The sequence below is a fragment of the Penicillium canescens genome, assembly GCF_028828765.1.
Source record: "Penicillium canescens strain IBT 15451 chromosome Unknown utg000003l_segment0_segment0, whole genome shotgun sequence".
Lineage (NCBI taxonomy): Eukaryota > Fungi > Ascomycota > Eurotiomycetes > Eurotiales > Aspergillaceae > Penicillium > Penicillium canescens.
Window position 1 is genome coordinate 1,650,686 of NW_026703965.1, and position 21,967 is coordinate 1,672,652.

The 21,967-nt window shown below is 49.6% G+C and overlaps 9 protein-coding genes across 9 annotated transcripts; 5 read left to right on the top strand and 4 right to left on the bottom strand.

The window, feature by feature from the left end:
- Positions 1-27: 27 nt before the first annotated feature.
- Positions 28-1,773, top strand: N7446_004064 (amidohydrolase; the record flags this gene model as incomplete). Its single annotated transcript, XM_058512813.1, has 1 exon — positions 28-1,773. The coding sequence occupies one exon, from the start codon at positions 28-30 to the stop codon at positions 1,771-1,773; it is 1,746 nt and encodes a 581-aa protein (XP_058374142.1).
- A 1,142-nt stretch (positions 1,774-2,915) lies between these two features.
- N7446_004065 (cytochrome P450) lies at positions 2,916-4,666 on the bottom strand (the record flags this gene model as incomplete). Its single annotated transcript, XM_058512814.1, has 5 exons — positions 2,916-3,075; positions 3,153-3,319; positions 3,379-3,693; positions 3,764-4,564; positions 4,625-4,666. 5 exons carry the CDS (start codon positions 4,664-4,666, stop codon positions 2,916-2,918), a joined length of 1,485 nt encoding a protein of 494 aa, XP_058374143.1.
- A 1,185-nt stretch (positions 4,667-5,851) lies between these two features.
- N7446_004066 (amidohydrolase) lies at positions 5,852-7,984 on the bottom strand (the record flags this gene model as incomplete). Its single annotated transcript, XM_058512815.1, has 2 exons — positions 5,852-5,911; positions 6,290-7,984. The coding sequence occupies 2 exons, from the start codon at positions 7,982-7,984 to the stop codon at positions 5,852-5,854; spliced, it is 1,755 nt and encodes a 584-aa protein (XP_058374144.1).
- A 1,041-nt stretch (positions 7,985-9,025) lies between these two features.
- Positions 9,026-11,276, top strand: N7446_004067 (putative FAD monooxygenase; the record flags this gene model as incomplete). Its single annotated transcript, XM_058512816.1, has 4 exons — positions 9,026-9,163; positions 9,213-10,230; positions 10,300-10,536; positions 10,609-11,276. 4 exons carry the CDS (start codon positions 9,026-9,028, stop codon positions 11,274-11,276), a joined length of 2,061 nt encoding a protein of 686 aa, XP_058374145.1.
- Positions 11,277-12,089: 813 nt separating this feature from the next.
- Positions 12,090-14,761, bottom strand: N7446_004068 (uncharacterized protein; the record flags this gene model as incomplete). The annotated part of the gene is made up of 2 exons (XM_058512817.1): positions 12,090-13,276; positions 13,327-14,761. Coding segments are annotated over 2 exons (2,622 nt in total), but the record flags the coding sequence as incomplete, so codon positions are not given.
- Positions 14,762-15,004: 243 nt separating this feature from the next.
- On the top strand, positions 15,005-15,516 carry N7446_004069 (signal recognition particle 14 kDa protein; the record flags this gene model as incomplete). The annotated part of the gene is made up of 2 exons (XM_058512818.1): positions 15,005-15,031; positions 15,136-15,516. 2 exons carry the CDS (start codon positions 15,005-15,007, stop codon positions 15,514-15,516), a joined length of 408 nt encoding a protein of 135 aa, XP_058374147.1.
- Positions 15,517-16,211: 695 nt separating this feature from the next.
- Positions 16,212-18,269, bottom strand: N7446_004070 (uncharacterized protein; the record flags this gene model as incomplete). Its single annotated transcript, XM_058512819.1, has 1 exon — positions 16,212-18,269. One exon carries the CDS (start codon positions 18,267-18,269, stop codon positions 16,212-16,214), a length of 2,058 nt encoding a protein of 685 aa, XP_058374148.1.
- Positions 18,270-18,488: 219 nt separating this feature from the next.
- On the top strand, positions 18,489-20,112 carry usgS (transmembrane protein UsgS). The gene is made up of 5 exons (XM_058512820.1): positions 18,489-18,614; positions 18,840-18,946; positions 19,000-19,172; positions 19,227-19,620; positions 19,672-20,112. Exons 1-5 carry the CDS (start codon positions 18,557-18,559, stop codon positions 20,020-20,022), a joined length of 1,083 nt encoding a protein of 360 aa, XP_058374149.1. The 5' UTR covers positions 18,489-18,556; the 3' UTR covers positions 20,023-20,112.
- A 319-nt stretch (positions 20,113-20,431) lies between these two features.
- Positions 20,432-21,896, top strand: N7446_004072 (acetamidase/formamidase family protein; the record flags this gene model as incomplete). The annotated part of the gene is made up of 5 exons (XM_058512821.1): positions 20,432-20,506; positions 20,564-20,582; positions 20,652-20,940; positions 20,992-21,268; positions 21,318-21,896. 5 exons carry the CDS (start codon positions 20,432-20,434, stop codon positions 21,894-21,896), a joined length of 1,239 nt encoding a protein of 412 aa, XP_058374150.1.
- Positions 21,897-21,967: the final 71 nt, after the last annotated feature.

Below are 21,967 nucleotides of genomic sequence, written 5' to 3' on the forward strand. Positions count from 1 at the left end.
TTTATTTGGACCTGACTTTACGCTGAAATGGACGCAGATCGGAAAAATTCGGTGGATGTCGTCTACACGGACGGCGAAATCATTATCGATGCGAACGGGCCACCTGCTCAAGCAGTCTTTATTAAAGCTGGCCGGATCGCTGCCGTCGGTTCGAATGAAGATGTACTCGCTGCTGCCGGATCAGGTGTATCGTGTTCTAGCCTGAACGGAGCAACCGTCATCCCGGGTCTCATCGATACCCACCCGCATTTGCTTCACTTTGCAGCTTTCAAAGGAAGTCTACTCGATATTGCAGACGCCAAAAACCATGAGGAGATCATTGAGGCCATTCGACGCAAGGCTGAGCAGACACCCCACGGAAGCTGGATCATGACCTCTCCTGTGGGAGAGCTTCATTGGTTCCATCGTCGCTCCTATAGGGACCTTGAAGAAGGAAATCTTCCGGATCGCCACATCCTTGATCTTGCATCGGCGAATCACCCGATCATGATTCATGCGCTGGCCCCCAAGGATCCCAACGTGTGCGCATTCAACACGGCGGCTTTGAAAATCCTTGGAATAGGGCGCTCAACACCGGACCGGGTGAACGACGTATGGATTGAAAAGGATGACGAGGGCCACCCAACCGGAATCCTTCGGGGAAGCGTCACAAATTACTACAACAATGACCCTTTCTTTATGAGCCTTCTCAACAAGATGCCTCCGTTGATTCAGGAGGACGTTGTCCCGGCGGCTTTGGCACAAGCGATGAAGGACTACAATGCGCTTGGCATCACAACCATCTATGAAGGCCACGCGATGGACTTCCCCCACATTGGAGCATATCAAGCCTTCAGAGCCCAGAATCTTCTGAGCGTACGAGTGCAAACTTGTCCGGAGCTTCAGCCGGGAGCATTTCCGACAGATGGGAAGAAGACAATTGCTGAGATTAACTCGACGTTGGAGAAAGCCCTGAGCTTACGGGAACTTCAAGACGACTGGCTGAGGATTGAAGGCATCACTGCTTGCACCTATGGCCCTTGCTACACTGGCTGTGCGCTGGTCAAGGACGGATACCTCTCACCTAGTGGCGAAACGACCACTGGGAAGCGCGGCATTAGCGAGGATAACCTACGAGCTGCCTTTGAATTCTGTGCTAAGCGCGGTCTTCGTCTCAACCTATGCTCGGTATCTGAGGATGAGCATGACGACCATTTCGCGATGGCCGTTGAGGTGATGGAAAAGTACGGCCTGAAGCAAACGGGTTGGCTTCTTCAGCACGGCATGATCATCCGGCCGGACCAGATCAAGCGACTGGCTGAGCTAGGATTTGACATGACAGTCAGCACCGCGTTCACTTTCGGAGAGGCTGAAATCTATGAGAAGAGGATTGGTTCGGGTGTCTTGGAAAACGTCAACCCGTTCCGTCTACTTCTTGATGCGGGTCTTAGCGTGGCTGCATCAATGGACTGGGGACCTACGAATCCCTTTGAGCAAATGCAATTGGCGATTACGCACCGGATGTATCCGAGTGGTCGATCCAACGCAGGACCTGCTCAGGTTGTGAACCGAGCGGAAGCGTACGAGATGTGGACACGGCACGGTGCAAAGGTACTTGGCTGGCATGATATTGGTAGTATCAGCCGAGGGAATCATGCGGATTTGGCGATTCTTGACCGGAATCCGATTACCTGTGATCTGGATGCACTGCCATCGACGCGCGTGCTTCGTACCCTTATTGGAGGACTAGTCGTTTACGATAACGGCGATCTGCCCGCTGCGTCTCAGGTGTAAACAATGTGGCATTCACAGCAATGGCGCCTCCTTTAACTGCTTTGACTTTCGCCCGTCGGCAGCTTGTAAACCTTCTTATGTATATTGACAAATCGAGATTTCTGGATCCTGCTATAGTATTGACGGTGTCGTACGGCCGGCCAGCGTGTGCCCCGCCCCGAATTACGCTCGGACTTAAGCTGGTCAAAACACTATAATAAATGCAGACGCCATCGGCATGGAAGTGTTATTTCAACTTGTACGATCCACCACTCAGTTCTCTGATTGCTATCGAAGTCAGGACGGCCAAGAGAAGGCAAGCGGGGATAAACCCTTCGCTACCAAAGTACACCCTCATAGCACTTTTTGTAAACTAGATTCCGCTCGAGGGACTAGAAGACCTAAACATATAGCGCATATGGACCAATCAAATCATCTAAATGCCAGTAGCATATAGTCAACCTCCAGAATAAAATTTGGCGGTACGTAGGCAACAGGAGGTGGGAAAGACCGATTCCTTATAAAGGTTCCTTAGTCCTTGCTATATTAATAGACTAACTTTCTATACTGTTCGAACTAAGTTATTATTACGATTATCCTTCCGTAAGATCTCTAAAATTGCTTAAGCTAAACGACGATTTACTAAAATTCCTTCTAAAACCAACAGCTCAATAAGTTTATATAATCGATCAAGATGTCTTCGTGCCAAAAAGGAATCTCACTATTATTTCACCACGAAGGCTACTGTAAGATAACATGTAGCATAATAGACTAGCTAACGGAACCGATGTTAGCGCCCTCTTAGCTTTACTTCGGATTACACCTGCCTAGGATATAATAGAGAAGTTCCTACAGCCACTACGGGACTTCGACCATACCATGCGACTATTTAAGCCTTAGTTCCATGACAAATGTCGGATTCTACCATTCAATTGAGTGACCGAATTCCCAAGGAAGATAAGTACTCTAAGGGGAAGCGCCCAAATCAAAACTCAACTGGAGGTGTTGCTCGTGAATCTCTCAAGATAAGTGGACAGCCATCGAACAGGTTCACTCCATTTGAAGGTAACAGTCGTGTACCACTTCTCTCTGGTTTGAAAGCCACTTAGGTTCCATTACTCCAGTTTTAGTACCACGGTTATATTCTCCATAAATCGTGTCATTTAACATCCTCTTGGCTTCATAAAAACATTTAACGGCGGCTTATTCCAGAAAAAGAATATTTTCTGGTTGTCTGCCCAACCAATGGAGTTTGGTGCCAGCTCCAAGTCAAAATTCCAGACGATCCGAGCGAGTATCAACCGCATCTCCGTATATGCCAGGCTAACGAAAGACAGGTTAGTAGAGAAACAAATTTGAAGTTATAGATGAGCATTAACTTAATAATGGTTCATACGTACTTCATGCCGATACAGTTACGCGGTCCATAAGAAAAGGGCTGATGCAAATCTTTGTGGTCGCTCTCAAAGCACACGTTGCCCAGCCAGCGGTCTGGTATAAACGAATCTGGCTGGGCGAAATTTGAGGCGCTGTGGTAGAGGGCATATTGCCAGATACCCAGCGTGGTCTATACTCAGGTAGTTAGACTTGTGATCATAGCAAGGGTGTCCGCCAACCATAACATACCCCTCCAGCTACGTACTGGCCGGCGATTTGTGTGCCGCCTGGAGGTGATCGACGAGATAGAGCAATAGGCACCGGAGGGTATACACGCATTGACTCCTTGAGGACCGATAGCATGTATGTCAAGTTCTGGACGCTGTGCAAATCAATCTCGTCCTCAGACTTGAAGGCTGAACGGACCTCTGTATTCAGCTTGGTCAACACATCGGGATTGGTGCAGAGAAAGTATGTTGTCGCAGTAAGAGTCGTAGCGGTTGTCTCGGAGCCGGCAGTGGTCAGAAGAACACTCGTATCAATCATCTCCAATTCGGACATCTTCTAAATATCGCAATATTTGAGCCCTAACCAGAGGAAAAGGATAAAGGTGAGTCAGGTGCGGGGAACGTACGTGTTCAGCTCCGGGTTTAAGCATTGCATCCACAAAGTCTGGCCGTGTTATTCCAAGGTTCAGCCGCTTTCTCAAAGCCTCTCGGCTGAAGTTTATAGTGGCTTGTCGATTTTTCACCACCTCACTGGGCATTAAAAGAGCCAACAGTATAGGCTTCAAGGCGTTGAAGAAAGGCAAGTCGTGCAGTACCTGCATCAGGGGAATGAATTTCATGGAAGCAAAGAGGATGTCCACCCAGGGGTGTGACTTAGAGTTCTGGAGGCACCCAAACGACTCGCCGAACGCTAGATTCCCGATGATGTCAAAGGTCGTCCACTCATACCATTGGGTCATATTGATGGGCTTCATGCCATTTTCACCGTGCTCACGCAGCCTCCGGAGAAACAGGTCGATAAAGCTGTTAATCAGTGGCTGCTGCTCGGCCATCGCTCGTGCCGAGAATGCATGTGCCAGTGTCCGGCGCAAGGGCCCATGTCTCTCACGCGAGGCAGATATGAGACTCTTATCTGTTTCCTCATTCAGGTACTTGGGATCCTTTCCATTCTCAGCTTGTCCTCGCTTCAGATGGCCACAGATATCCTTCCATGCGTCTGCATGTGCGAAGGCAAGCTCATTTGGCCCAACGCGGACTACACTTCCATACTCATTGTGCAGCTCCAGGATCCTCCTGTGTGGCATTCCTCTTAAGATATTGAGGGCTGCGGGTAATGGCGAAACAGCCCATAGCTTCGGTCCGGGGAATCCTCGCAGAGGGTGGAGGAAAACATTATAGAACGCCGATGTGATACCATAGCCAAATATCTAGGAAATATTTCTTAATTATGACAAACATGCAATGATAAAATTGTATGGGATACTCACCAGAGTGCCTAACAACACAAGAAATGAGGTAACCGTCGGCATTTTGGAAACCGTGATCGTATTCAACGGAGAGGGAGTCGTGGTCGTTGTGTAGAATATGAGCACTAGTAGGTTCTTCAATATTCTTTCCAGCGACGTCTATATCTGGTGCACTCGCACACTTATAGGCTGCCTGGTCCGTCCGGATCGTCGTTGTTCTGTTGCGCTTATATACGCGGAAATCTGTTGGAGTAGCAGGGCCTGTGGGTGTTGGGCTCCCGGAAGGCGGAGCTTCACGCATCTCGAACTATCGCACCATAGAGAAAGACATTTCAGTTAGTCGTGCCATACCTAGTTTAGTTAAGTTAGTTATAATCCCGCTGCGTCAGCGGAGGTTGACTTCCGTCCCACGGTCCCTTTGGATGGCGTTAGACAGGCTAGCTCCGGCTAGCGGGTTTTTCGTTCATTTTGACGCCCTTGGTATTGCGCCGGTGGCGCCAGCCCGTCCCCTTCTTTTAGGGGCTGATCGCCGTGGCCCGCCCCCGGTCATGTTTCTCCCCACTGCCAAGGACGCTAAGTCTTCCTGGAAAGTACGTCTTTTCCACGCCTTCAAATCTATACCAAGCTACTCCGTACCGACACCTCCACCCTGACCCTCCTCTACTACTGTGTGGTCGTTTTTAAAAATTACTCCCGTGCTCCACTAACTCCACCTTCAAACATAGCCTCAACTAACCACACCCGGGTCTCTTGATAATCAGCATTCAACACTGCGATCTTCATACCACGTTACACAGCCCCACGTGTGAATCCTTCTCGTTTCCTCATTCGAGGATGGTACAGACACCAGACAACGCGGGTGTGCGGATATCTAGACTTCTCCAAGTCGGGTATTGGGTCCAAAGTTTGGACCCCATACCCAACAATTTAAAATAGATACAAAATGAAGTCCAAGTTGTTTTCGAACCAACTAGGTTCCGTATAAATGGTACGTTAGATAGCGCACTAGTTAGTGCATGAATATTTTCCGATATTACCTTCGGTCCCGAGCAGCATGTGCCTCATATCGCAACAGATACTCTAGTCACTACTGATAAGTTGCCTCAATAAATTTGGTCCCTCCTTGGAACTGCTGAATACAGGCTAGAGTGTCTCGTCGCATCTATGAAAATTTGCACAATGACTTACATGAAGAAAGCGTCTGTCCAGCCAGCGAATTTTATTTACAGTCAGGCTTGGCAACATGGTTCATATCATCAGCTCAGACCACAAGGACTGGCGGCTCATAACGAGATGCCACCGATAATGCTAACGGTATTGATGGTATGAACACTGAGAGCTTGATCAAGGATTATCGCTAAACCCAAGTAACCACTCCCACTTCAAACCCGAGAGCCACAGTTGTAGCACGCCCCACAAAGCCCTAACATAATAATACTACGACCCTGGAGTAACTCGAACTATGTCCGGACAGCACTGCGCGACCGACAGATATTGATAACAATGAGAATAACAGCGATAGATTCAGAAGATCCCTACATACAGGTACTGCCCACACATTCGGACTGCTCGGTTGAACGCAGAGGCCACCAAAGATGTCCAGGTGGCAGGTGTCGGCACAACAATGGTGGGATTTCAAACCTTTGCCCCAATCTCTCCATTATCATAAACAATGCGACCAGCAACCGTTGTACGAAGGACTTTAGTATCAGACAGCGAGTCTAGGTCGCAGGTGAGCGGATTGCGGTCAATAATAATCAGGTCGGCATGAGAGCCAGGCATGAGAGTACCAATGCCTTCCCATTGCATGACAGCAGCACCATGTGTAGTGAACAATTCAAACGCTTCTGCCCGGCTAATTACCTGCCTAGGTCCATCGTTGAATCGGCCGCTTGGGAACATCTGGTGAGTGACAGACAGCTGCATGCATTCCCATGGGTCCATCGGGCCCCAATCTAAACAGGCTCCAACAATGAGGCCAGCGTCCAAAAGCTCCCGAATTGCATTCAGACCTTCCAACGACTTTTTACCGACACGCTCATCCAGTACATCTCCTAAGCCATAGGTGTGGCCTATGTTAATGGTGACACTGAAGCCTAGTTCCTTGAGCTTCTTGGCTTGGCCTTCACGGATGATCATAGCATGCTCGATCAACCAGTCTGACTTTTTGATGTTGTATTTCTTCATCACTGCTTCCGCCGTCTCAATATATTCATCGAGCTCATCAGGAGACGTGGAGAGTAGATTGAGCCTCAACCCGGTCTTCGCGCAAAACTCGAAGGTAGCCCTCAGCTTTTCCTTTGTGATGTTACGTTTACCGGTCGTCAACCCGCCGAATGTGGCCTGATAACCTTCTTTCCAACACAAGCCGTCATGCGTTGGAATACCCCAAACGCAGGTTGTAATTCCCTCAACGCGAAGCCAGTCGTTATCGGATTGCCTTGCAGCTAGCGCTTGCTCCAAGGTGGATACAATCTCGCTCATTGATTTGAGCTGGGAACCGGGAAGCGCATTTGATTCAAGCTCTGTAGATGCAAGGACTCGAGTGTTCAACTTTCCCTCATCATGGAGTCGCTTATACACTTCGATATGTGACGACTCCATTGCGTGGGCCTCAAAGATTGATGTAATTCCCCTCTTGTGATAGTCGGCAAGCGAACTGAGAACCGCCTGAGGGATTAGATTGGGTACAATGTACGGGGCCATCTTCGTATCGCGCAGTTCCGCAAAGAACGGATCCTCATTGTAGTACGTATTGACGCTACCCTTCAAGATACCAGTAGGCTCACCCTGGCTGTCTTTCTCAATCCAAACATCGTTCGCGCGGTCGGCTGTTGAGGAGTCAATCCCTAGGAGCTGAAGGGCCAATGAGTTGAAAGCAGTGATATTCGGGCAAGTTGGTGGCCACGCCTGAATAATGATTGGGTGATTGATACTAGCTCTATCGAGGACATAGCGGTTTGGCATGCCGCCCTCTAAGTCGCGGTAAGATCTTCGGGCAAAGTATTGGGTGTCACCAATAGGAGTTGTCGCAATCCATGCACCCTTAGGTACAGAGGAAGCCTTTTCGCTGATTGCCTTCACAATGTCGTCGTGGCTCTTGGCATCAAGTATGTTCACAAGAGGAGCCCTTGCAGCGGCATAGTGCAGGAGATGAGGATGGGTGTCAATTAAGCCCGGCGAAATCGTCGCGCCGCTGACGTCTTGCACCTCAACGTTGCGTCCACCAGCCGTTAAGACTTTTTCATTGGACCCAACAGCGGCAATACGGCCATCGCGAATGAGAATAGCTTGGGCTGGCGGTCCAGAGCTCGAAGTCAAAACATTGCCATTAATGTAGGCAATGTTGACAGCCGTCTTGCCGGAAGTGTCGATAGCCATACTGCTTTCAGAGAAGTAATAGTGATTTGGTTGGTACGGGCAGTGAAGGAGAGGTAACTCGGTCTGTCCTGTTCACTTGGAGGAACTTCCGTCAATTTAAATGTTTTGGAAAGTAGGGTTAATCTATTCTATAGAAAGACCTCGATATCATACCACCTACCACTCGTTAGCCTAGGTTTCTAGGCTTGGGTGCACGCAAGAGGCATTCGGTATTCTATAAACCGAGTCCGACTCGGGTTTGTCGGGTCACCCCCGGCCCGATGGTGAATTGCAAACAGACTATTCAACATAGCACCTTTCACCTTACCCCAGATTCTCAGACCCTCCCTGTCATGGAAAGCAGTAGGCCTAGGAATGGTCCGGTCCCGGTCCCATCTCGGTCCTAAAAGTTGGGAACTGGGCCGGACAATACGGTCTTCTCCCCCCCCCCCCCGGACCGATATTGCATAAATCTGTTGACCTTCCTTTTTCAGCCGTATAATGCAATGATTCATTCTCTTTTTTAGCGTTATTAAACCCTGTTTAACATGAATAGTAAATTAGTCCTAGCCCTTACTAAAACGTATAGCTTAAGCTTGTTTACCGTAATTCGAATTATCAAGACGTCTAGTCCGATTAAGACTAGTAAACATTTTATGATATAGGAGGGGGCATTAGGGACAATACTGGTTGTCAAGGCTAACGGGCTGACAGGCTGGTCAGCCCTCAAGATGTGAACTTCGGATCGCCTCACATCCGTATCGGAAGTGTATATGAGCTCTTGCAGTACAGCATAGACGGTGATTTGCTCCTCCACATCATCTGCGGGGTGCATCTGGGGTAAGGTTCAGTTGTATTGGCTGTGGTTGGCAATGAGCATCAAATTCCCCCACAACATCTCCGACAATCAATCACGTCGGATTATACCCGGTCCGACTTCGGTTACGGGCAGACCACCAACTATATAAGAATCCAGTACGATGGTAACATACATCATGTTGGATGAAGAGTATCTTCTAGTTTCAGTTTTCCGTCACGGCTTCCACATCTGATTCCATAACCATGCCTAGCACCCTACCCCAAGCCGAAGACCATGTGGACGTCCTCATTGTCGGGGCCGGCCCTGCGGGTCTGATGCTGGCGAATTGGCTCAGCCGATGCGATGTCAAGACTCGCATTGTGGACAAGCGAGGAACCAAGGTAAATCCTTCATCTTGTCATATTGTAAATCTATACTTATCTGGCGAAGATTTTCGGCGGCCAGGCAGACGGTCTTCAATGTCGGACTCTCGAAATCTTCGATTCATTCGATTTTGCAGACCGTGCATGGCGCGAATCAAACCATATGATAGAGATTTGTCTCTGGAATCCTGATGACCAGGGCCGGATTCGAAGATCCAACCGAATCCCTGACACCATTCCCGGCATCAGTCGGTTCCAGCAAGTTGTGCTGCACCAGGGCCGCATTGAACGCTTTTTCCTAGACGCCATCAAGGAGCACAGTGACATCCTTGTAGAACGCGGAGTGCTGCCAACTGCGTTTGAATTCGATGCCACCAAGGCAGACGACTTTAACGACTATCCGATCAACGTCACCGTGCGCAGCCTCTCGGACGAGGAGTCCACACCGCAGCAGCAGCAACAACATCACAAGTCCGGTGATGGAAAGGAGACCACCGCCAGTGACGGACTCTTTCGGAGTAATCTGGCTGCTGACGACACGGATGACCTCATTCGGGCCGCAGAGAGCGATCCCCGAGTCGACCGAGTCGAGTCAATCAAAGCCAAGTTCCTCGTCGGCTGCGACGGAGCACACTCCTGGGTCCGTCGCCAGCTGGGCTACCAGCTGGAGGGTGACTCAACGGACTATATTTGGGGAGTCCTCGATATTGTCCCCATCACCGATTTCCCAGACATCCGACAGCGCTGCGCGATCCATTCTGCAAATGCAGGCAGCGTCATGGTCATTCCACGTGAGAATAAGCTGGTTAGACTTTACATCCAGTTGCAAACAACGGAACATGCACAGGCAGGAGGCAAAGCAGATCGGTCCTGGATCACGCCGGGAATCATCCTCCAATCAGCCCAGCAAATTCTGCATCCTTACAAGCTCGACTACTCCTATTGCGACTGGTGGACGGCTTACCAGATTGGCCAGCGCGTGGGTGACCAGTTCTCGCTGAAGGAGAGAGTCTTTTTGGCGGGCGATGCAGTCCACACTCACTCGCCCAAGGCCGGGCAGGGCATGAACGTGAGTATGCAAGACAGTAAGTTACGCAGCAGCCACCTCAAAATAACCCGGAGTGGAGAATAAATCGCTAATTGTTCGTTTCCAGCATACAACCTGGGATGGAAGCTCGCGCATGTCGTGAAAGGCTACAGCGACCCAGCCATTCTCAAGACATACCAGTCTGAGAGAAGAAAGATTGCCCAGGATTTGATTGCTTTCGACCACCGTTTTTCCAGGCTCTTCTCGGGTCGTCCTGCGAAAGATATCATGGATGAGGAAGGTGTAAGCATGGAAGAGTTTAAAGCGGCCTTTGAGAAGGGAAATGAATTTGCCAGTGGCATTGGTAAGTACCGAGTAATAATCCATGATTAGAAATGTAACAAGGAGAAACAACTCACACTAACATTTCAATCAGCGGTCAACTACGGCAGCAGTATCATCGTTGCGAAAAAAGGCGACTCGGTGAAACAAGGGGACGGTACAGATGTTTCAAGCCTGGACAATACCACCTGCGTGATCAGCAAGCCCCAAGTGGCAACTAAGATCGACGTCGGCAAGCGTATGCCAAGTTTCAGGGTCCTGAATCAATCGGACGCCCGCCCGTACCACTTCCAAGAATTGTTGAAAAGCAATGGGAGATGGCGAATCGTGGTATTCCCGGGACAATTGGGCCTCGCCCCGAACATGCAACGAATGCAAAAGCTAGGCGCAAGACTTGGGTCGCCGGACTCATTTATCCATCGTTATACTCCTGCCCACCAACAGATTGATAGCGTGATTGAAGTGTTGACCGTTCACGCCGGCCCGAGAGAGACTCTCGAGCTCTTGGATCTCCCAGAGGCCTTCCATCCGTACAGCGAGACTACGGGCTGGGATTATTGGAAGGTCTTTGTGGATGATCAGTCTTATCACGAAGGTCATGGCCAGGCTTATGCTAATTATGGAATTGATCCCATCCAGGGAGCGAGCGTTATCTTGCGTCCTGATCAGTATGTGAGCTGGGTTGGTAAGGTTGATGACTATGAAGATATGGAGAGGTTCTTCTCGGCTTTCATGAGACCGCAAGAATTGGAGAAGGAGTGAAGTAATAGAATTCGCCAGTTCTTTTGTAATCTGCAGCTCCTTACGTTGATGGACTTTGTTCGATGATTTTACATTCTTTCTATACTCCCCGTGGCAGCGAGTCTTTAAATCATCCGATAGTGAGGTGAAAGAATATGCTATCCACACTGGCATTCTTCGAAAACCCCTTACCTGGGGTTCTGGTTCCGAGTGAATGCACTATTGGGATTCAGAGCGATGTAGAAGACATCTTTGGTTGTGTTCTTCAATACATGTACAATTGTGGCTATTTTATCCCCATCACGGGACCTAGGCCTATGGAGTTAGAAGGCCGTGGTCTGTCAACTGGGGTCCTCCACCTGAAACAACAGCACAGTCCTTTCAAGCCCTTGTGGTTGTCAGTATGATCTATCTCTCTGGAGTCACAGCAGTCGATCCCGCAACTGGAAGTCTTGTAGAGGGAACAGTGGCGGCTCCCACCATCAGTTAATAATCGGGTGGCTGAAGGTTCTTGCTAAATATTTACAGACTCAGATATTGGAAAACATCCCCCAAATCCTAGAGGGAGCGGGCTGCCACATTGTCAAAACTGTAAGTGGGGGTTTGGCCCAACACATTATATTATCAGCAACTGACTGTACATCCGTCGGTCAAAGTGAACATCTTCCTGACTAGCATATCAGACTACCAACCATCTTATGAACCAAGTCTATTCGTAGGCGTTCAAACGGGAGATTAGCCCGGTAAGTTATACTAAAATTACCGCCAAGAAGTAAGCATAAAAAATGGGTATATTCTATCTACATGCAATTACACAGAGTATATATGCGATTTTCAGTCCGACACAGCCTTGAGAGCATCAACAGCCACATCGCAGCCCCACCGAACCAGCTTCATCTCCTCATCAGACACAATATCAGTCTTCGCAACAACCTTCCGAACAAAGAAGATCAAGCCCTTGCCGATATGCGGTGTCTCCTTAACACGCAAGAAAATCTGCATCAAGGCTTGTTCGTCCTTGGGAGGGTCATCCGCCTTGGAGCTCTTGGACTTCTTCTTTTTCTTGGACTTTTGGGACTGCTGAATGAGACTAATGATCAAGATCTCCACAAAGGTTTTAGTCTTCGGCTGCAGATATGCAAAATTGAGGGTCTTCAGGATGCCCAACGTCAAGCTGCCGTCCGCAATCAAGCTGCTGTACATCTTAGCAAGGTTGACCACAGCCTTCATGGGAACTCCGTTCTCCTCGTCATCGGGATCGAAGCTATCGTCTTCGTCTTCGTCCATATCGCCTCGCTCGCCCATTCGCTTGAAGATGTTCCAGAGGGCGAACATGAAGGACATCTTGATGCGTCGGCCCATGTCGCCGCAGATACGGCGGGCAATGAGGGTGTAGTATGGGTTGTGTGCCTGTTCCTCCATGGCACAGTGCAGCAGAACACGAGGGATCTCGAATTCCTGAGCACGTTTCAGGCGGAGCTTCATTAACCGGACGTGTGCGTCTTGGAAGTCTGTGGCGGACATGATGGCGACGAAGATTGATCGACGAATGTCGGTGTTCATGCGATGAGCTCTGGCGAGGTTGCCGTAGTCGGGTTCACCTTCACTTTCATCGTCTTGGACGTGGCTGTGATTCATTGGTAGACCGGCAATTTCTTGCTGGGCGGTTACGAGAGGGTCTTCCTTCCAGCTTGCGCCGACTAACCACCACTTTCCTTTCTTCGCTGAGTTGTGGATGTCATCGCGGGAAATGTTGATGGGCTCAGATGCACGGATCACCCTGGAGTTGTTTAGGGAACCCAGGATCTTGCGCATTTTCGTAATGTGCTCTGTGGTGATACTCGCGCCAGCTGCGGCTGAAGACTTGACGCGGTTATTCTTCAGGTCTGTGATAGTGTCGATCATGAACTTTGTTCGGACGGACAGGCTAGCCTCGCCAGCCTTTGCTACTGCGGGCTGAATGAGTAGCACAATATCCTTGAGTGCGGATGGGTCGTCCTGTCGGAGCTGCGGGCCGGAATCTAGGAACATGTTAGTGTTGCGTATACTTATTGGGTACTAGGTTACTTACTCCGGATAACCTTGAGCAGGAGCTCGGTGTTGTTTTCCGTGATTTCCTGTAGGTAAATGCGGATATAATCGAACATCAATGCGGAGCCAATGACGTGGAAGTTGTAGAGCTGCGAGAGAAGGGACATCAGGTTGGCAGTCTCCTTTCCTTGGAACGTTCCTCGCTCATCGCCATTGGCATCAAGAGTTTCGACAACCTTCTGTATAATCTCTGCACCGAAGTCCATGCCCAAAAGCTTGTATAATGCTGCAATGAAACCGGCGTGCAGAATGAGAAAAGTATCCGATAGAGCAGCCCTTTCACAGATCAGGCTCATGAGTAAGTCAATCAAGGTAGAAGTGACGTGCTGACGTGGGTAGTCTCGGTAAAGCTTTTCGAACTCGGAGACAATCGAAATCATGTTGGCCTCGGATAACTTGTTCAGCTGTCCCTGTGCCTGACGCTTCAGTCGAGTAAGAGATTCACTCTCTGGATTGGCGCGCGCTCGTAATGAAGGAGGAATGTATTTTTGGGCAGACGCTTCAGGTTTGGGGGCAGGGGCGACATAGGGATTTTCTTTCTTCTTAGGTTCTTTCTTCTCTTCGTCATCGAACCCCTCAAAATCACTGCCATCAGCAGCCTCTTCGTCGTCCTCGCTCCCAAAGATCCCCTCGTCAAGGTCAACGTCCTCTTCGCTATCCTCTTCGCTATCCTTTGTCTCGGCTTGTGCTTGCAAAGCTTTAGCCTTTTGTCTCTTGCTCTGCAACCAGTCGTCGGCTTCCCGTTTGCGCTTGCGACTCTCGTCCTCTGAACCGTCGCCGCCACCGCCAAGGTCACCTAGCAGATCGTCTAGCCCGTCCTCCTCGAATGCCTTAGAAGTCTTGCCCCTCTTGAGGCCAAGCTTCTTTTCCAATGCGGCGATTTCGGCATCATCTTGCGCGAGCTTGGACTTGATGCCTGCAGGCACATGGGCCGCAGACGGCACATCTTCTTCAGACTCGTCTTCGGAGGCGTCTTCGCTTTCATCGTCTTCGTCCTCATCTTCATCTAGGTCTATTTCCAGCTCAGACTCGGATTCGGACTCGGATTCCTGTGGTGCTTGCGTCTTCTTCATAATCGACTTGGGCTTCTGGGCTGCTTCCTTAGATTTCGGCTTCGTCTGTGGCGCACTGCGTCCTTCATCGAGATCCATGTCGTCCGAGTCTAGGTCGAGATCCTCTTCCTCATCACCCTCACCCCGAGCCGGCTGTTCGTATCGCTGGAAGTTTTTCTTATTCTGTGGTGCTGCATGTCGTCCTTTCTTCTGCGTCCGCTCATTTTGGCGACGTTCTTTGCGCGAGGCCGGTCCGTTAAGTCGACGCTTCTTTTCACCGTAGGTATCGCGGATTCCCAGCTCAGATCGTAGATGCCGGGGCAAGGAGGTCGTATTATGCCTAGCACGCGGCATTTTGGCGTACTGCAATGTATAGTCTGCTCAAGAGAAGAGAGCAAATGGTGGACCCCAATATCAGGAACAGCCAGGCGGTCGACAACTTTTTTCACTTTTCTGCCGCGTCAAAACCAAGGCGGAGAACCGGCGCCCACAGCGGAGTTTCTCCCCCACTGCGAGGTTGTTCCCAGCTGTCAATTGTATATCGATCAACTGCTCCAGCTTTCAGATCGGTCAATTCCCGTGCGCATCGAACAACAATATCCCAATATGGCGCCGCATTCATCCCACGACGAGGTAATTATTGTTCCTCGTGTTCTTCTCAACCGCTACGCTTCCCGCACATGCGATCAACATCACCAACTCCCTAGCTATATATCACTAACATCGATCACCGCTAGTTCTTCTCATCTCTCGCCGATCTCCTCTCCAAAACTTCCTCCCAGGCCCACGGCTCCGTATACCTCACTCAAAAACCCCTGATCGATGTCCCCGGTGCAACAACCACAAACTCTCAACCATCTATCCTCATCCGGGCCACAGATGGCAATACCAATGCGCCAAACCCCAAGGCTACGAGTAAAGACGGCAAGATTACCAAGCGTGCATCAAAGGCTACAAAGATCAAGCTCTCCACAGTCGTCAACCCAGATGATCTGGAGGCTTTCTACTCCCGGTATGCGGAGGTCTGCAAGGCAGGCATGACCGGGTTGAAGAAGCGGGATCGCAGAGCTAAGAAGGCGAAGACTAAGGGCGGTGCTGCCAAGGCTACCAAGGCATAGATTCGCTGTTCGGTCTGCGTTTTATTCGGATAACGTCGTCTGTGTACTCGGTTCGGACCTGGCACACGATGTGTTGATGGCTTCGTTTTCTCATGCATTTGCTGGCGTTATATGGTGGCTCTGGCCTTTCTTGTTCTGCACTCTTCTTCTGATGCGAGCTTCCTTCTCAAGTGTACATATTACCCTGCACTTGTGTTACACGAGCGCTGTTTTTGTTCGTATGAGTCTTACGGGACAGAGAAATGAATAGCCCTCGGTATCATGACTTATTGGGCTAGACGTTCATATCTCAACTCAGCCACACGAAACTGGCTGGGAAATAGCTACAGCTACAGAATATAGCTAGAGATAGTTGAAGGTGATTCGTCTGGTAGATCAATCCCATAGAAAAAGCTCTCAAAAACTATACAATGTGTCAATTAATAACTTCGTAACATGATCCCGTGATTCCTCCAGTGCATGCAACGCTAGAATACAAAAGGTTCGGTAGAATACAATCCATGCGTTATGTCCATCCATGAGTCGTCCGAGTTAGTATCAAATATTCATAAGGAGAGCATTAGAATCAAGTGTGTCGGTGTGATAGGGAAGAATACAAAAGGGTAAGCATTAAAATGGGCATAAAGGGAAATGGTGCAAGAAGGGGGTATGGTGCTCCGAAATGAGATGGAGAAAGAAGGGGTCCAGCCAACCGACTAGTCCAAGTCCCAGGGGTCCAGTTTGCGGGTGATCTCAGCATCCTCGTACTCCGAAGATACTTGAGGCTCCAACGGAAAACTGAAATCATCCACTGGAGGTGACTCGGTGCCGGTTTTCCGGGTATTAGTTAAGGGTTCACGTGGGCTGGTGTTGATATTTGGGTTGATGACAATGCGCGCAGCAATGTGAATGAGAATAATAAAAAGGTGGACCGGCGGAACCAAAACTAGAGTGAGAGCCTTGGAGAGGAACGACGTGGCATCGTCGCCCTGTGACGGTCGGTATAGAGCCGACGAGGGAGGCATAGGCGAGACATCGCGTTCTCTTGTGGCCCTTGCGCGTCGGCGGAACTCGAAGCTCATGTGGTCGAAATCGGTATTAGGAGCAGGAGGCCGACTGGCAGGCCGTGAGCGAGTCTTGGTGTCTGATATCTTGGTGTCTGAGAATGCATCTGTAGAGCGCTTTGAAGTATCTTTGTTTGTGTGGTCGAGCGGATGCTGGGCAGATGCTGCGTTGACTTTCGGTGCATCACTTGGCAAGCTATTGCTGGCCGAGGACTGTGGTTTGTTGCAAGGACTTAAATCCGCAGCTTCCATATGCGAGATTGTTTCATTCGCATTTGGCCAATCAAACATATAGCTTTGCTCTGGGAGGTCATGACCTCCCGCGGACGTAGGACGAGTGGAGACTGAATCTGGCGAGCCGGGCTCAACTGAATGAAACGACTCAGGACTGGACGCGAAAGAGACATCATGATCAACATCTTGGGTGTCTTCATGGGCGGATTGAATTTCGACTCTCACTGTTGGCTTCACTGCCAACACTGCTTCGGGCTGGACTGTGTGTGTGGATTCAACATGAGACACAATTTCAGGCTCAAGCTCGTCATGAATTGTAGGCGGGGCTTCCGTAACTTTATGCGAATCCTCAGCCTTTGTTTCTACTGCCAGTGGAGATATCGCTTCTTGTTCAGATGCTGATTCATGCTCGGCTTCAGAATTCCCCGCGACTTGAGGTTCAGGTTCAACGTTGGCAGAGAATAATTTTGATTCGGTAACTGGTTGCGGCGTAACCTCAACACTGGACACATCTTCGGTCTTTCGCTCAGACCCGGAGTCAATTTCATCATCTGAAACTGATGTAGCCTCGAATTTTGCAAGCAGGCTGGTGAAAGTCTGCGTTGTTTCAGTCACCGAGCGCCTAGAAGGCCCAAGATACCTGGGAGGGTCCAGCGTATCAACAGGGGACGGTTCACGATCATCGGGAATGGTCTCCAGAATGGTGCTACTAGCCTTATGCGAGGTGAATCCGCTGTCATCTGTGCAGTTGCCATCGGTGTCTTCTCCAGTGCTCGTCGAGTCAATCCATTCCGATCTGAGGGAGGAAGGTGATGGTGTCTCTTGCGGGGACTCTAAGATGGTGGGTACACCTTCTTTGCGGTCTCTGGGCTGGTCTTTTGGCCGCCAAGCCTTCTTGCGCCGAGGTGCCATCGCATCATTGGGGAGCTCAACAGTGAACGCGCGTTTGAAAGGACATGGGGTAACCTCATATCGAAGCACTGTTGGCAGCGCAACTTTCAGGTCCGCGACCAAACTCTGATCGTCTTCGGTTTCGTATGGTATTTCGATGCGATAATATGTAAGAGGGCGAATGCGCAAAACAAATTTCGAGACGCCGTCCACACACCAGCACTGGGAGTTCTTCAGGATTGCATGAACAACATTTCCACATTTGAGGAACGCTGTAAGGCCGTGAACTTTCTCTAGTCTCAGTGGCGCAGTTGCGACCGTTCGCTCTGTAGCGGAGCGCCAGGGGAGTGTTTCGATAGTGTCAACAGGGTAGTCGAAGTCCGATGGCGATGAGCTAGAGGGAATAGGGGCGAGCGCCCTGGGGGCAAAGTGAACGATTTTCGCAGACGGATGATAGAAGATCACATTTTCGGGGGTGTTCGGGACGCTCGAGCGTCGTTGCGCGTGAGGGTTTAACTTGGTGGGAAGGGTGAGGGAGCGTCGAAGGGAGTTTATCTGGCCTGAGGGCTCTGGGGACTCAGGCATGGTTCATGAATGCGATCGAAAGGAGTGGAGATATGGAGATACTAAAGTGACATATTTGTACAAAGGAGCCAGGGTATATGCAGATGGGCTTATCTGAGGCTGTGTCGCGCCTGCGGAGAGATGCACGGCGGCCTCAGGCGTGGATCAGGTGACCATGACGCAGCTTTCAATGGACGACTTGCCCTCCACTGCTATTTTCTGTTTCACTTAAAGAATGCTCCTTGCTTGGTGATCATCTTCTTCGTAGTGGAATTTGAGGGGACCTTCAAGGCTCTCAAGAGACAACCATGTCGAATTTCGAGCCTAATGCCGTGATCCGCGGCTTCCAGCTAACTGTGGTGGGAAGTATGTTTTCCCGTCTGTGTTTTCTGCAGCTCAGGTCTCTTCCAGCCTCGAGTTTGACCCTTGATCATGCTATGCTCCATGTCATTTGTGTATAGCTTCCGCAGTTTCTGCCAAGACTTGCAACAAGGAGCGTGTAATGGACCTATCCAGCCACCTCTCGTCACTTTGCTTGGAATGATCACTGAAATGATCCACAGTTGTGCATCTGCTAACGAGAGCTTCTAGCTGTTCGTGCACTGAGCAACCCCGAGCTTTTTAAATACGAGCATTTCCGCCAAGCAGCCCTTGCTATCGCCGTTGGCATTGTTATCCAATTGATCGTTCAGATTCCGGTATATTCCCACTTCTTCATGTCTAGAAGACAGATTTCTAACTTAATCTCAAGATCATAAGTGTCAAATTCTCGATCTACCTTTTGTCATGGGTAGTCAACCTCGAGCGCGCGGTATGGGATGACAAGCTTCTCAATGGCTTGGACTTCATGAACAAGTCTGTTCTTCAGGTGCCATTCTTGCTCATGACCCTGATGCGATATGTGACCCCCACACTGGATGAGATGTGGGTTCTTTGCTCCGCAATTACATTGATTTAGATGGCTAATTCTTTGAATAGCTTCATGCAATCCATTCAATGGGTGGACATCACGTACATCCAAAAACATAAAACGGAAAATCCTAATACACTGCGTGCTATGTATTATCCCAATCTTGTGCAGTACTCTGCCAAAGGAGGTTCGAGTGCTTCTCAGCCGATCCCTCAAGCCCTCATGGCATTCTTCAATCGCTATGCAAAGAAGATCGGTATAGGACTCGGGCTTTACCTACTATCCATGGTCATCATCATCGGTCGCTTCGTTATGCCTGCGGCAAGTTTCTACAGTTTGCGAAGCCATATCGGCACTCAACCCGCTGCCGTGATCTTTGCTGCCGGCTTGCTTCTTCCCAAGCAGTACATCATCATGTTCCTTCACACCTACTTTGCTTCCCGAAGTTTGATGCGAGAACTTGTAGGTCCAGCCATGTTCTGCAAACCATGAGATTATTCTAACGGTATCTAGCTCGAACCATACTTCTGGCGCATCAAGTTCACCCCCGAGCAAAAACGTCGGTGGTTCCGGGACCGAGAAGGTGTCTTGTTCGGCTTCGCTTTCGCTTTCACTGTTGCCTTGCGAACCCCATTCATCGGCGTGCTGATGTATGGCATTGCCGAAGCCTCCACGGCGTACCTTGTCACCAAGATCACAGACCCGCCTCCACCTCCTGCTGAAAGTCAAGATTTCGCCGAGAGTCAGGTTACCTGGAAGAACAAGCATGATTTCCTGCGCTTGTCTCTTGACAACCTTGACAAGTTGAATGTAGACATGGATCAACGTGAGGATACCAACGTCCCTACAAAGAAGTTTTCTTAAGGCATCGGAGTACAGAAGTGAGGGTATATCCCAGAATTAAGCATGGTATCAGAATGTTTGATAGATCTCATGTATTTCAGAGCGACAGAGCATATGAAGGAGTGAAGCATTACTTCATCCTGTAAGTCACAAAAATGCATCACATTTGAGCCTATTCACATGGCCAAATATGTATGAAGTGGCTTATCAGTTTCCGGGGATATGCGAGATAAAGCGATGATAAGCCCCAAGTAGCAAAGAATTCCACTCGGTACTATTCGTAGCATATACATCCGACCTGCGGGGTAATGTGTTATCGTGAGGGGATTCTTGATATAATTGACTGTAACCCCTCAAACTGGGAGTAAACGATTAAAGTAGTCAGTTCATAACCACCCCAAATAACTACCGGATCTCAACGCCTGCAAACATGGGTATCAAAGGAATCCGTACTGCTCTAAAAGTCGATCTCAACAAGCCTGCAAATGAGCAGCCCGGTTTGCATGTAAGCTCCTAAATTCGTGCCCTCGTAATAGAGGAAAGCTTGCTAAATGACCGATAGAACAGATGGCACCCAGACGGTATGCAAACCATCCCCACAACACCCTGCATTTAACAGATATAATAACACAGATCTTCCGAATTAATAGTCCCTGCCTGCGGCAAGATTGCCAACAACGAAGTTGTCAAAATTGAATGTCTCGACTGGACAGGAGGACAAATCGGAAACAACGACTCCGCCGACGACATCAAGAATGTAGACCTCACTCACATCCATTATCTATCGGGACCATTCGACATTGAGACTGCCGAGCCCGGCGATGTTTTACTCGTTGAGATTCAAGATGTTCAGCCATTCGAAGAGCAGCCCTGGGGGTTCACGGGTGTTTTTCACAAGCAGAATGGAGGAGGTTTCCTGGATGAGCTTTACCCAGAAGCGTAAGTTCTTCTTTATACTGTCCTACACACCCGTCCTAATATTTGTCTTAGAGCAAAGGCAATCTGGGACTTCGAAGGCATCTTCTGCTCATCTCGGCACATTCCACATGTTCGATTTGCAGGACTGATCCATCCTGGAATCATGGGATGTGCTCCTTCGGCCGAGGTTCTGGCGGAATGGAACCGTCGCGAAGGCGAGCTCATCGCCGCAAACACAATCGCTGATCGGATTGTTGCCCAGCCGCCGCTGGTCACAAATGCCCATGGCGGAAGTGCTTCGGAGGACGTCAAGGCCAAGATTGCCAAGGAGGGAGCTCGAACTATCCCAGTAAGTATTCATTCGGCTTAATAGTCAATCTGCATGCTGATTCCTGCAGGGCCGGCCCGAGCATGGCGGAAATTGTGATATTAAGAACCTGTCCCGTGGATCGAAGGTATACCTACCCGTCCACGTTCCAGGCGCCAAGTTCTCCGTCGGAGATCTGCACTTCTCGCAAGGAGATGGCGAGATTTCATTCTGTGGAGCCATCGAGATGGCCGGTATCGTCACTTTGAAATTCTCAGTCATCAAGAACGGCATGGCGAAACTGGACATGAAGTCACCCATTTTCAATGCCGGGCCTGTGGAGCCGCAGTTTGGTCCTGGAAGATATCTCACCTTTGAAGGGTTCTCAGTCGATGAGAATGGTAAGCAGCACTTCTTGGATGCTACTGTCGCCTATAGACAGACTTGTCTGCGGGTGATTGAGTATCTTCGGCGCTATGGATATAGTGATTATCAGATCTATTTGCTACTTAGCTGTGCACCTGTGCAAGGACACATTGCTGGCATTGTGGATATCCCTAATGCCTGTACTACACTTTCAGTGCCGATGGATATCTTTGACTTTGATATTCGGCCCGAGGCGGATGTAGTCAAGAAGGATATGGGAACTTGCGCTTTTGTGAGCCAATAAGAGAATATCATGGGGGCCCTTAAGCAGGAGAGTGTTCATTTATCACAAGTCATTCGAATCACAGAAAGTAA